Here is a 14,566-nt window from a genome sequence, read left to right on the forward strand (position 1 = left end):
CCATGTCCAACTTCAGTAATCTCGGTCATGATCGTGCAATAGAGTGTTTAGGGACTCGGGGAAAACAATTTGAAAAAGATTTTACTGTGCAAAATGTCCAAATGACATCAGGTCGATCGGTTGTAAAGGAAATGGGAAACTGTGAGGGGTGAAAGAAGAAAAAACGACCCAACATGTGTTCTGACAGATTTCAGTTTGGATCAGGATGTCATGTGAGAGGGTTCAGACCTACAGTCAGTGTCCCAAGTTTTCCAGGTTTCCATTTTAACCCATCTCAACAGTAATGCTACAGTTCCCTTGATGTGCCCGTAGTCCCTTTTGACGTCCCGTGTCTTGTGACGGTCCTTAATTTGTAACGGCGCCCTCACAATCATCACAACACATGCCGGCACGACAACCTCGCCTAAGTTGTCTTCAAACATTACTTTTTCTGTGTCCCCTGTTCTCTTTATTTTCATCTCTCCATTTCCACAGCTTTCCGCTTTCATTTGAATTTAAACTCTGATAGTCTCCGGTGGATCGACTTAACTTTTCCTGCCCGTTCTCAAAATGCGTTTTTTTGTGTGTAGGCTAATTTGGTCACGTACAGTTAGGCCCTAAGCTTAGGCTTACGCAATAATGTCAGATAGCGTTAAATAATGAAGGAAAAAAATCTTAAACGTAGCTTAAGATAAAATTTAACCAAGAATGAAATACATTTATGGAGTTTGTTAAGGAATGTGTTTTTCTCTTTATTCAAACCCGCCGCCTTTCTTCCACACTAGTAATGACCCCTAAACCCCACCTACCCTGCGGATATCACCGGCGACTGTTGGCGTTATGAGTCAAGCCGCTGCCGCATCACACACAATAGGATGGGCATTTTATAACGTTTAATTCACTATTTGAATCAATAATCGTTTTTGTGTGGGGGGGAAATAATCTTGTTTCCTGCGCGAATTGGCAAAGACGGTGCTGCTATGCTGTGCACAGGGCGGGGAAGGGCTGGCGTGTGGAGGGAGGGAGTAGGTATACCATCATTATGAGACAAACTGTGTGCTGCGCGTAGGTTGTTTCCATCATACCATCTTGGTAGTGCCTGTCTTGACTGCGTCAGCATCCATGTGAAGAAGATGGCTACGGCTAGCCAGCTAAGTTAGCCAACTAAGCTTAGCACGGCTAATGGAAGCTATTTTTGCTGTCTCTTCTTTGTCTTCTTCATTCAAGAATTAAAACAGCCAGTCTGTTGTTCGTGCTGTCCAGTCCTTCTCAATAAGGTGACTTCATTATGTTCATTTGAAATTACATTTTCCATATGAATAAATATCGGCTAGGCTCATACAGAACTTTTCAATTGTGAGCCTGTAGCTAAAGCTATGAAAAGAATCCTGCGGCAAACAGGAATGTGGAGTATATTGAAGCTCAGCACAAACTGGATTGCTCATGCATTAAAGAAGGAAAGAAATTCCACAATTAACAAGGCCCACCTGTAATTGAAAATGCATTCCAGGTGAATAACCTCAATGAAGCTGGGAGAGAGAATGGCAAAAGTGTGCAAAGTGTCGTAGAAAAGGGTGGCTACTTTGAAGAATCCAAATATATAATACATATTGATTCGTTTAAACACTGTTTTTTGGTTACTCCATGATCTCCATTATGTGTTAGTTCCTAGTTTGTGATGTCTTCACTATATTCTACAATGTAGAGAAATAAAGAAAAACCTTGGAAAGGGTAGGTGGTGTCCAAACTTTTGACTGGACTACGTTGTAATCTTTCATTCATGGCTAGGTTGAGCACGCTCTGATGAGGTAAAGGGGAAACGTTCTAGTATCATGTATAACCTAAACCTAATCGACGTTACATTGAACTGGGTGAATGGAATATGAATGAAGTCATCCCAATATGCGTAATAGAAATAAGGCCATGTGCTCGATGAAAAGAAATGTGCGTCTTCCGTCATCTTAAAGGCACCGAACCGCCACTGACGTGACCACGTGACCCAGGAACTCCACATCCAGCTCACTGTCAGAAAACCGGTCTCAGGAAGCCTCATTTCGTGCTCGTTGTCTTCATCACAGGGTCATTGACCTGACTGGCAGTTCGGTGTGCGTAACCGATTCAGTGGGCGAATGACTCACCGTTTTGATTAGGCCACACGGCAGCTAGAGAAAATGTTCATGGCCCCCCCCTTCCATAATGCCTTTGGGTTTTTAAGGCAGGCCACTGGCCGCGTGGAGAAATGTTCTCTTTCACAGATGAATCCCAGTTTCTTTCTTTCTTTTTCCAACTGACCGGGGCAGATGGGTAGACATGATCTGGGAAAGGCTAGTATGCTACGGACACCAAACACATTGCTTTTTTGTCGATTTTAGAAATTGATGCACAGAGATAACCGTGAAGCGATCCTGAGCCCATTGTCATTCCCATTTTAAATTCCTGGAAGCTGCTCACCGCGTTGAGCATGTTAGAATGTGTCTGGATCCATGGTGTACGATACCGGGTCCGCGCGAGCACATTCCACCAGGCCACACATCAACAGCTTCGATCAACTGTGGTGCAAAGGGAGATGTTCGCGGTGCATGTTATGACACACAGATACTGACTGGTTTTCTGAATCCACGCCCCCTAAACTTTGTGACCAATGATGCATATCTGGATTCCCAGTCATGTGAAAATCCCCATAGATTAAGGTTCTGAATAATTAATTTTAATTTTACCGATTTCCTGATATGAACTAACTCAGAGAAATCTTTTGACATTTTTGCATGTTGTGTTTTTATGATTTTTGTCAGGTATATTCAGAGAAAGCCCTTCATTGTGTACAAAATAAGCTTCAATTACTTTGATTTATTCCTTCTTTTTTTTGTCTAGCAAGACACTAGCTTATCTATGTGATGCGTTCCGACAGCATTTTGGCGCTTTAAAAAAGGTTTAATCGTCTTCATATTTACGCTGTGAGAGGTGCTTTGTTAAAAAATCTGCTTAACATTCAGGAGGAGACAAGAAGTTGTCATCACCATGGAAACCATTGAGCCTGTCAGGTTCATTTAGCTAGACCCTCCTTGGTGGCGAAGTGTCACTCTAGTGGGAAAATGATGAATGTAGCAAGAGGGGTATTTGAATGGAATCAACTTTAATTGGTTCCAATCACCTTTTTTAACCAGCCTTCGACTAGAAAAAAAATAAAACGTGTCATACAGTTCCTAATGCTGGCCACTAGGTGGCGAGTTCTGCTTGACCCCTGCTGTCTCCCTGGAGTACTATACCGTACAGAATGAAAGAACCAGCGACGGAAGGAGAAGAGAAGGGGTGAATTAGTAGAAACGGAGGAGATGACGAGAGTCAAAGGGTTGTTGATTGAAGTCCCCGGTAAGCTTGTATATCTCGCGTCATTCATGTCTCCTGCTAAACCAAACATACTTTTGTGGTTGTGACAACAATATTAGACAACTGTAGATGGATACAAAGGAACACAGTCAGGGTGTCCGTGACAACTCTTATCGCCAATTAAAACCAGAGAAGATCCTGACTGGAACTATATGGGGGCGACAGGGTAGTGGTTTTCTCAGGTTTAGCCTAGTGGTTAGCGTGGGACTAGCAAACCCCGGGGCTGACAAGGTAAAATAGTTCATTCTTGCCCCTGTTCTATGCCGTCATTGAAAAAAAGAAGTTTAACTACATTTGTTTACACCATCAACAATGTCAGCCAATAGTGAGAATTAGTTCATTAGAAACACATTGTCTATACAGGTAACCTTTCCTCTGTCCTCTAAAGCTCCCCCATTAGTCCTCACACTGGTGAGGATAAGTTAAACATAAAGCTCCTCCCAAGAAAACACTATCGATGATCTCGCTCAATCGCGCCAAAATGCAAATTTGCCTTTATTGGCATGACATAACAATGTAACATATTGCCCAAGGCTTTCTTTGGAGCTTTACAATATTAATATAATAAAAGAATCAAAATTGTCAATGGACAACAAGTAACAATATACCAAGGGTCAAAGTAACCATACATTGAACAATAAGCATAGAGGAACATTGCAGTGATGGTCTGTCAGAACACTGTCCTCACTTATGGCAGGCAGCAATGTAGTGCGCTGCCCAAACCCACAGCTCTCTGCGTCCTCCCCAACAGGACGGGTAAACCTATCCTCATCAGAGAGGTCTTGAAACACTTGAATAAAGGTTTCTACGTTGGGAAATAAAACTGCTTAAGTGTTTAATAAACTTTGAACATTTTGTCAGGAAATGCAGCTCTGTCTCGGGTTCTGCTGTTGTGGTCAGTGGTTGCACAGCCTTTCTCTAACAGGGAGCCAGGTTTCCTTGTGTCTACCCTTCTTTCCAATGGCAAGGCGGTTGCTCACTGAGGCCTGTATTTGGTCAAAGGTTTTCTAGGTTTTGATCAAGTTACCATGGTCAAAATAGTTAGCCACGGTGTGACTGTCGATTTAAAGGCCAGATAGCACTGGAATTTGCTTTGGTGTTTGGTGCTTGTGTTTCCCGATGAGGCCAATGTAGTTTGTTTTTGACTGTGTTGTAATTTGGTTTATCCTGATTGATTGGGATGTTCTTGGTCCCTGAGCTTCAGTGTGTTAGGAGAAAGGTTGTGAACTCAGCCCAGGACCAGCTGATGAGGGACTGAGGCTTCAGTGTGTTAGTAGAACAGGTTTGTGAACTCAGCCCCCAGGACCAGCTGGATGAGGGGACTCTTTCTTTGCTCACTCCTGCATTGCCAGGCTTGGGTAGTGATAAGAGAGGGGTACGGTATTAGATGGTTCCAAAACTTAATTGCTCTTTTATTTTTAGTGGAAGTAGGCCAATTCTGCCCTGCATGCATTGTTGTGTAGTTTTCCTCTGGACATGTAGGGAAGAATCTTACAGAAACTTTGCATGCAGGGTTTCAATGAGGTGTTTGTCCATTGCGGGTGAAATCTTGTTTTGCAAGTGGACCCAGACCTCGCTGCCATATCGTGCAGTTTGGTCAATGACAACATTCAAGTTCGTTTTAGCAAAATTGTTAATAGGTATTTCAATAGAATTATGTCTTTATGGCGTAGAATGCCCGCGTGCGTTTTCTCTCAGTTCATTCACCTGCATCATTAAGGTGTCCCAGTTGAGCTTATTTTAAACCTCAAGTAATGTAGTGTGTATGGAATCTATATATTTTCGTACCAATTGAAAGCCCCTACTTTGTCTAATTCCGCTGAGATCTGAGATCTTCTCTGGAAAATCCATATTTAAGTATTTTTGGGGTTTACGCCGGCCCGGTTCTGAGTACTGCTCTAAGAGGTCAGGCTCTGCTGCAGGCCATGTGGCTGTGGGTGACAGCAGGGCATAGGTTCTGAAAAGCAGCAGCCATTGAACCTTTGAATTGTGGAGACTAACACACAGCGGCATTTTTCTAGAATAGTGCCAATTCGTTTGATGTAAATGATTGAAAGTGCAGGCTCAGTGTGCAACCGTGGCGAAGCCCGGTTCGAGGCTGGTTAAAGAATTCTGTGTATGTTCTTGCCAATTTTGAGCTTCATCGGTTTGCCGAGTATAATTGATTTTAATTATGATCATGTTGTTAACCCCCTAACACCAAAGCTTTCCAGTAACTTTTTGTAGAACAGTCCCTGTCAAGTAGAATCAAATGCTGATGGACAGTGTTATCTATCAGGGTGTGTGGGGGATAAATATGAATCAGTCCGTGCGATGTTTTGATATAAATCCAAATTTGCTACTTTACTCAAGACATTGTGCTTAATAAGGAAGTAGAAATCTACATTTAACACAGTACATCAGAACCTTACATTAACAATACTACAAAAACCTTCCCCAGGTTTTACTGGTTCACAACACATTCCTCTGTAATTGTTAGGGTAAGAGATTGTCTCCGTTCTTTAAAGATTGGGTTATGAGTCCCTTGATTCCAGAGTCAGGGAAATAACCTACACCAGGATCAAATTAACAGTTTTAATATAGTCAATAGAAATGATTTTGCCACTAGTGAGTTTGAGCACTTCATTTAGGATGCCATCAGGGCTGCTGATCTTTTAAAAAGTCAAGGCCTGTGTTTCTCTAACAGAGCTCCTGGTCAGATATTGAAGTCCATGGATTGGATTGTCCCTTTTTTGATAGCGTTTCAAATCCATTCAATAGTATCAAATGATTTTTTGTCATGTTTCTGTGTTTGCCAATCAATTTAATGTTGTAGAGTGTCGCCATTTTTGTAATCGCTAATTCTCCTTCCCAAATTTTGCCAGAAGTGTGTTTATGGACTCTTTGATTAGTGTCAGCTGTCTTGCTGTTGTACTGTTATTTTAATGGTTCTGAGTTTAAAGTTTCACAGTTTAATTGTGGTTCTAAACAGTGTTCATCTCTCCGCTGTCTCTCTCTCGTCTGCTGTCTCTCTGCTGGTCTCTCTCTGTCTGCTGTCTCTCTGGCTGTCCTCCTGTCTGCTGTCTCTCTGCTCTCTCTCTCCTCTCTCTCTCCGCTGTCCTCTCTCTCTCTGCTGTCCTCTCTGCTTGTTCCTCTCTCTGCTCGTCTCTCTCTCTTCTGCTGTGTCGCTCTGCTGTCTCTCTCTCTCCGTCAGTCTCTCTGCTGTTCTCTCCTGGTCTCTGCTGGTCTCTCTCCTGTCTGCCTCTGCTGTCTCTCTCATCTCGCCTGTTCTCTCTCTCTGCTGCTCTCTCTCCTCGCCTGGTCTCATCTCCTGCTGTCTCCCTGGCTGTCTCTCTTCTGCTTGTCTCTCTCTGCGTCTCTTGCTCTGCGTCTCTCTGATGTTGTCTCTCTGCTGTGTCTCTCTCATCTGCTGTCTCTCTGCTGTGTCTCTCTCTCTGTGTCTCTCTTCCTGTTGCTGTCTCTCCTGCTGTGTTCTCTCTGCTGTTTCTTCTCGATAGATAGAATAGAAGGATAGATAGATAGATAGATTCTGGCGCATCTTTCTTCACTCAATAGATAAACGAAATAACACTTTGGCCGTTAAGGATACCTTTTTATCATAACACCAATGAGCCCATAAATTGCCGCCTTGTCAAGAAAAAATATAGTGTGTCATTGTGATCATCAGACAGAATGACAGCAAGATATCTACCACACGATAAGAGAAAGCTTCGCAACACGGCTCACGTGATCACGACAGAATGACAGCAGATCTGACCCACACGAAGAGAAACTCTCTGCAACAGGGCTCACTGTGATCAACAGACAGAAAATGACGAGCAGAGTTACTACCACGACGAAGAACACTCTCTGCAACAGGACTCACTGTGATCACAGACGAATGACAGCAGATCTACCAACACGAAGAGAAAACTATGCAACAGGCTGCACTGTGACACACGACAGAATGACAGCAGCATCTACCACACGCAGAGAAACTCTGCAACAGCTCACTGTAATCACAGACAGAAGCAGCAGATTACCACACCGAAGAGAACTCTGCAACAGGCTCATTGTGATCACAGACAGAAATGACAGCAGATCACCAACACGAAAGAGAAACTCTGCAACATGGCTCAAATTGTTGATCAGACACAGAATGACAGCAGATCTACACACGAAGAGAAACTCTGCAACAGGCTCATTGTGAGTCACAGACACAAATACAGCAGATCTACTACCGAAGAGGAAACTCTTGGCAACAGGCCATTGTGAATCACAGACAGAAGACAGCAGATCTACTACACGAAGAGAAACCTGCAACAGGTCAATTGTGATCACAGACAGAAGACAGCAAGATTACCACCGAAATGAAGAACTCTGCAAAAAAAAAAACAAAAGGAAAGCTCATTGTGATCACAACACAGAATGCAGCAGATCTCTACACGAAGAAGAAACTTCTGCAACAGGCTACTGTGATCAACAGTAGAGTGATGTCATGCTCCTTAAAGAACGGAAAAGCCACAATGCGTCCCGGCCTGGGCGTGAATGATGCAGTTCCCATATTTAGCGGGTGTGGATTGGTGGACAGCCAGCGGTCGTTATCATTGTTGTAGGACTGCAGGATGTCTGAGGTAACAGACGCTCCACACTGCCTCTACAGGGGCCAGTACAACACAGCAGCAAGCAGCAGCGCTAGCGTTACGGCGAAGGAGGGCAACGCCTCTACAACCTATCAACCCCTTCGGCCTCCCTGAGGGCCTGCCCTGGCCTGGGAACGTGGGCTCTGGAGATCCCGTCTTCTCCAACCGCCCCCCCCCTCCCTGACGGTGGACCAGCAATTTGAGCTTTGTTTCAGTTTTGTCTTTTTTTTTGTTTTGTCGGCTCTTGCTGCATCAATCAGGAAAAATGGAAGTGTCAAGGAATGTAATGAAGAGAAGATCTACTCCTCTGTAACTGGGAGGCAAGGGAGAGCATAGACCCTTATAGAGCCAGGAGTGTGCTCTCCGATTGACCGGACAAACGTTGACTAGACAAGAGCGGAGTGGGTAAGTATTTTTTGCAGTGGGTTGTTTTTTTTAAAGCTTTCTTAGCGCAGGCTGAAAACTAGAACAACACTGGAAGTCGTTTCCTGTGGCGGAGAGACAGGAAGCTACTATGTGAAAGTCTGATTCCCTCTAGCTGTCTCTCGTCTCTCTGGCATGTTATGGGCTTCTCAGCCTGGCTTTCTGTCTCTCGACTTACTGATCTGAACTGTTTCCTGTGTAAGAAAGCTAACGTGTGGCGACGCCGTCTCCTCGAAGAATCGTCGAACCTTGGGGCCCAGTCATCCCTCTAAAGCAATTGGACAGTGTTTTTGACTGCTGCTCACAGGAAATAGGAAATATTGGCTGTAGTCTGACCGGCTACAGTCTGTGACCTGTTGTACATATGAATTGGAAACGTATAATATAACTGAATGAAAACCACGTGATAATAATCTGATGCTTGGTTACACCGATTCTTCTCCTGCGGCTTCAACAAGATTTCCAATTAAATTTGGGACACAGAAAAAAACGGTCCAAATGGACAATCCTGACTGTTCCGGGTCCAAAGGGACAACCCTGCTGTGCTGGTTCCAAAGGACAACCTGACTGTTTCTGGTCCAAAGGGACAACCCTGACTGTTCGGTCCAAAGGGACAACCCTGACTGTTCTGGTCCAAAGGGCAACCTGACTGTTTCTGGTCCAAAAAGGGACAACCCTGACTGTTCTGGTCAAAGGGACACACCCTGACTGTTCGGTCCAAAGGGACAACCCTGACGTGTTCCGGTCCAAAGGGACAACCCTGACTGTTCCGGGTCCAAAAGGACAACCCTGACTGTTCCGGTCCAAAGGGACAACGCCGACTGTTCCGGGTCCAAAGGGACAACCCTGACTGTCCCGGGTGTCCAAAGGGACAACCCTGACTGAACATTCTGGTCCAACAAGAGGGAAAACACCTGACTGACAAGCCGTGAAGCTGTTCGGTCCAAAGGACAACCCTGACTGTTCGGTCCAAAGGGACAACCCTGACTGACAACCTGACTGTTCGGGTCCAAAGGGACGACCCTGACTGTTCGGTCCAAAAGGGAAAACCGACGACAACTCTGAACTGTCGGGTGCCAACAGGGACAACGCCACTGACCGTTCGGGTCAAAGGGACACCCGACTGTCGGGTCCCAAAGGGACAACCCTGACGTTCCGGGTCAAAGGGACGACCCCGTTCCGGGTCCACAAGGGACGACCTACGCCTGTTCGCGGTCCAAAGGGACGACCCTGCCGGTCTCGAGGTCCAAAGGAGCAGACCCAGCCCGTTCCGGGTCCAATAGGGACGACCCTGCCGGTTCCGGGTCCAAAGGGACGACCCTGCGTTCCGGGTCCAAAAGGAACGACCCTGCGGTCCAAAGGGACGACCTGCCCGGGGTCCAAAGGGACACCCTGCCGGGTCCAAAGGGACGACCCCTGCCGGTTCCAAAGGCCATTGCGGCCAAAGGGACACCTGCCGTTCCGGGTCCAAAACGCTGGACGACCTGCCTGTTCCGGGTCCAAATGGACGACCGCGACTGTTCCGGCAAATGGAGACCCTGACTGGCGGGTCCAAAGGGACGACCTGACTGTTCCGGGTCCAAAGGGACAACCCTGACTGTGTTCCTGTTAGTAATCCATCTACAGAGTCCTAATATTTGTGACAATATTTTCCCAGGTTGTTGTTGCTGTTTTGTATTTATTATGGATTCCCCATTATTCCTGCCAAGGCAGCAGCTACTCTTTCTGGGGTTTATTATGGATCGCCCATTAGTTCCTGCCAAGGCAGCAGCTACTCTTCCTGGGGTTATTATGGATCCCCCATAAGTTCTGCCAGGCAGCAGCTACTCTTTCGTGGGTTTTTTATGGATCCCCGTTAGTTCCTGACAAGGCAGCAGCTACTCTTTCTGGGGTTTTAATGGGACCCTGTTAGTTCCTGACAAGGCAGGCAGCTACCTCTTCCTGGGGTTATTATGGATCCCCTTAGTTCCTGCAAGGCAGCAGCTACTCTTCTGGGTTATTATGGATCCCTTAGTTCCTCCCAAGGCAGCGCTACTCTTCCTGGGTTTATTATGGATCCCCATTATCCTGCAAGGGCAGCAGCTACTCTTCCTGGGGTTTATTATGGATCCCCATATAGTTCCTCCAAGGCAGCAGCTACTCTTCCTGGGGTTTATTATGGATCCCCATTAGTTCCTGCCAAGGCAGCAGCTACTCTCCTGGGGTTTATTATGGATCCCATTAGTTCCTGCCAAGGCAGCAGCTACTCTTCCTGGGGTTTATTATGGATCCCCATTAGTTCCTGCCAAGGCAGCAGCTACTCTTCCTGGGGTTCAAAACACATTAAAGCACTTACATTACATATAAAACAAAAGATAAAACAGTACATCATATAACATCATTACATATCTACAATACAACATGTATAATACAACAATATTACTGTGTGTGTGTGTCTTCACAGTCCCCATTGTTCCATAAGGTGTATTTTATTTATCTATTTTGACTGCTTTACCTGATGTGGGATAAAGTTCCATGTAGTCATGGCTCTGTGTAGTACTGTGTGTTTCCCATAGTCTGTTCTGGACTTGGGGACTGTGAAGAGACCTCTGGTGGCATGTTTTCTGGGGTGTACATGGATGTCTGAGCTGTGTGCTAGTCGTTTGAACAGACGGCTCGATGCTTTCAACATGTTGTGGTCATATTCTGTGAGTTAATGGTTCTGAAAGGGCCATGACTGAATGGCGTTATCACAGTGATTGGCATGTGGAGTGTTCAACAACTTTTCTAAAGTCCATGAAAACCAAAATAATAATATTAATATCCAAATACACATTTACTATCTGCATCTACAGAAACTAGGAAGTTAATAAATGTAGCTTATTTCTTAAATGCTTCATTTACTGCAGGACCTAATGAATGAATGAAATAATGAATGAATGAATGAATGAAATGACTGTTAATTGAATTCAATCAGCCCAATGAATGAAGCAATAATAGTGTGTTGATCTAACATGACAGCCATCTTACTGTGTGTGTGTGTGTCTGTGTGTGTGTCTGTGTGTGTGTGTTATGCTGACAACATACAAGTCCATTATTCAGCTTTATGACCAGGCTAACTCTGACTGCTTTTGTTGTGCTGGCTGGCTGAAGAATGAGATTTGGTCTCTGGTTGAAGTTCTCATGTGGGTTTTAATCACTTTCCAACAGGCATTAACTTCAAGGAGGTAAACCAAGAAAACAAAACCGCTATATTTGGCGAGATACACGCGTCCATTGACACTTTGGCATTCACATTTGGCAATGTGTGAGTATGACTTTTCTTTTTTGGGTTTGGCCTTTTTTCAACACTGTTGGCTTTTTAGTAACCTCTTGTCAGAGGGCCAGAGATTGTGGTGTAGACAGTACTCGATTGTTTTCTGTTAACAGTCAAAAAGAACAAGTCTTAATTGTAATAGTACAAATGATGAATAGGCTCATGTCCACATGAACYTTTCACTTAAACCACACTGAGCATTGTTAGGTAATGTCTACATAAATATGTAACTACCCTTTTTTTTAAACTTGGACACTTATAACCTCTAGCCTTGGACTCTTTGTTATTTGATTGAATAAATYTGTTTTAACTTCCTAGTCTTGGAACACTTAGTTTTCTCAGTATTGCTCACTTGTCTTTGTTAGGCCTATTTATTCAAATCAACTATGTTTAAACCTCTAGTCTCGGATACTTGGCTTTGCTAGTCTTGCTCACTTGATAATGCTGACTCGTCTTCTTTTCTGACTTCCTCCTCAGAGTGTCTGACTTTCTTATGGGAGATGTGGACAGCCAATCAGGGTGGGGGATCCCACCGACCAGGAGAAGCAGGGTATGCTATCAGACACGGGCTCTCTGAACGATCCGAAATGTAGTCTAAACCCTGTTGAATTGAGTTGAATGTTCGGTTTACAGAACGGTTTTCAGTGAAGTAGATACAAGTGGAAAAAAAATATTCATATTTTGGTATTTTTGTTTGTGATCAAATGTAAAAAAAAAACTATATTGAAGTAATCTCTGCATGTTGTGTTTATTTCTAGTCTTCTGAAAATCTCTCTGTGGATTCTGGGGGATGTGTTCCAGAGAAGGATTCTGGGTGGAAGAATGACCTAGTGGGTAAGAGTCTCATTTAGATATTTCGTCTCTCTCTTTTTTCTTCAGTTTTTTTTCTGTTTCCTCTCTCGCTCTCCCTCTCTCTCTCCCTCTCTCTCTTGTTTCAATTCAAGGGCTTTATTGGCATGGGAAACATATGTTAACATTGCCAAAGCAAGTGAAGTTTCTCTCTTTGTCCCCCCCCACCCCCCCTCCCCTCTCTCTCTCCCGCTCCCTCCATTTTCTTGTCTCTCAATTCAATAGACTTTATTGACATGGCAAGTTTAAATGACTAAGTATACATTTAACAAAAATGGTGGGACCAACAGCAATAATAATAGTAGTGGACATGTGTCCGTCCAATACCACTTTCTATTAGTCTATAAAAAGACCTTTGTGCCAAATTGAATAAAATTATTTCTTGAAGTTTACAAAACACGAGTAGATTGTGCTTTTCTGTTTTGGTGAACCTCTTGTCAATTGGAGGGTGGGAATGTGGTCAGTTGTACGATAATATTTTTAAAATCCAATCTTCTGCTCAGAAGGTTGTGTTCCTCAAGGAAGTGATGTAGTCTGCTATTTATTATACTGCAGATAATTTCCCCCAAGTTGCTGTTAAATGCAAATTCCTCTGTAATTATTTGGGTCAAAWTTGTCTCCATTTTTATAGATTTTGTTGTGATCAAACCTTGGTTCCAAATATCAGGGAAAATACCTGTGGTGAGGATAATGTTGAAGAGTTTGAGTATAGCCAATTTTGAATTTGTGGTCTGTATATTTGATCATTTCATTTAAAATACCATCATCACCACCGGCCTTTTTGGGTTGGAGAGTGCACAGTTTTTCCAATACTTTTTGTTCTGTAATTGGGGTATCCACAGGACTCTGATAGTCTTTGACTGCTGATTCAAGGATTTGTAATTTTTCTGGTATATCCTTTTGTTCTGGGCTCTTTGTTATATTGCTGTAGAGGTTTGCAAAGTGATTTCTCCACATATCCCCATTTTGGATAGCCAATTCCTCCTGATGAGGTTTGTTTAATTTATTCCAYTTCTCCCAGAAGTGGTTTGATTCTYTGGATTCCTCAARTCCATCCAGCTGATTTCTAATGTGCTGTTCCTTTTTTGTTCTTAGGGTGTGTTTGTATTGCTTCAGTGTTTCCCCCATATTGAAGGTGTATATTTTCTTTCTCTGGTTCTCTTGTTTTTGATTAGATTTATTTTTTGGGGGCGGTTTCCTCTTATGTTTCTGTAGATTAGCCAACGAGGCTAATTTGTCAAGTATGAAGTTTATGTTCCAAACGGCCAAGTTTACACCTTCATTGTTGCAGCAGAATGTTAAGACTAAAACGTTGTCCCGGAGAGATTGTTTTCGCTACTAATAGTTTTTTGGTAGATGTCTGTATCTGTAGGTCTGTTTCAGTACCATGTCATTTATTGGTCCGTGATGCTTCATGGTTGGGTTCCGCTTTTCTCAGATACTGTGACTTTTACTGTGGTCTGAGAGGGGTGTTAGTGGGCTGACTGTGACGGTTCTGAGAGACTCTGGGTTGAGGTCGGTGAGGAAGTAGTCTACAGTGCTGCTGCCAAGGGATGAGCTGTAGGTGTACCTACCAAAAGAGTCCCCTCTTAGCCTACCATTGACTATGTACAGACKCAGTGTTCGACAGAGCTTCACGAGCCGTACTCCGTTTTTGTCATAGTTGTTTCTGGGGAGGGAAAGGTTGTTGCTTCCTGGTAGGTGTTTATCTCCATGACTGTTAATAGTGTCTMGTTCTTCTGCTGTTCTAGCATTCAGGTCTCCACAGACCAGTACGTTGCCTTGGGCCTGAAAGTGACTCATCTCCCCCTCTAGAATGGAGAAACTCTCTTCKWTTAAAGTAGGGTGACTCTGAGGGGGGAARGTCCCAGTTGAAGTCGTAAGTTTACATACACTTAGGTTGGAGTTATTAAAACTAGTTTTTCAACCACTCCACAAATTTCTTGTTAACAAACTATAGTTTTGGCAAGTCGGTTAGGACATCTACTTTGGAGGCCTGGCTGGTTGAGGT

At 43.9% G+C, this 14,566-nt stretch overlaps 1 protein-coding gene across 1 annotated transcript in view; it reads left to right on the forward strand.

Annotated features, from left to right (window-relative positions):
• Positions 1-14,566, forward strand: part of LOC112075487 (rho GTPase-activating protein 29-like) — a 48,920-nt gene that overhangs the window by 17,254 nt on the left and 17,100 nt on the right. Inside the window, exons 4-6 of the mRNA XM_024142485.1 lie at positions 11,601-11,697; positions 12,184-12,256; positions 12,465-12,540. Coding sequence (XP_023998253.1) covers positions 11,601-11,697; positions 12,184-12,256; positions 12,465-12,540 — 246 coding nt within the window. The remainder of the gene's footprint in view (positions 1-11,600; positions 11,698-12,183; positions 12,257-12,464; positions 12,541-14,566) is intronic.

The sequence above is a fragment of the Salvelinus sp. IW2-2015 genome, unplaced genomic scaffold (genome assembly GCF_002910315.2).
Source record: "Salvelinus sp. IW2-2015 unplaced genomic scaffold, ASM291031v2 Un_scaffold3191, whole genome shotgun sequence".
In the NCBI taxonomy this organism is placed as follows: Eukaryota; Metazoa; Chordata; class Actinopteri; order Salmoniformes; family Salmonidae; genus Salvelinus; species Salvelinus sp. IW2-2015.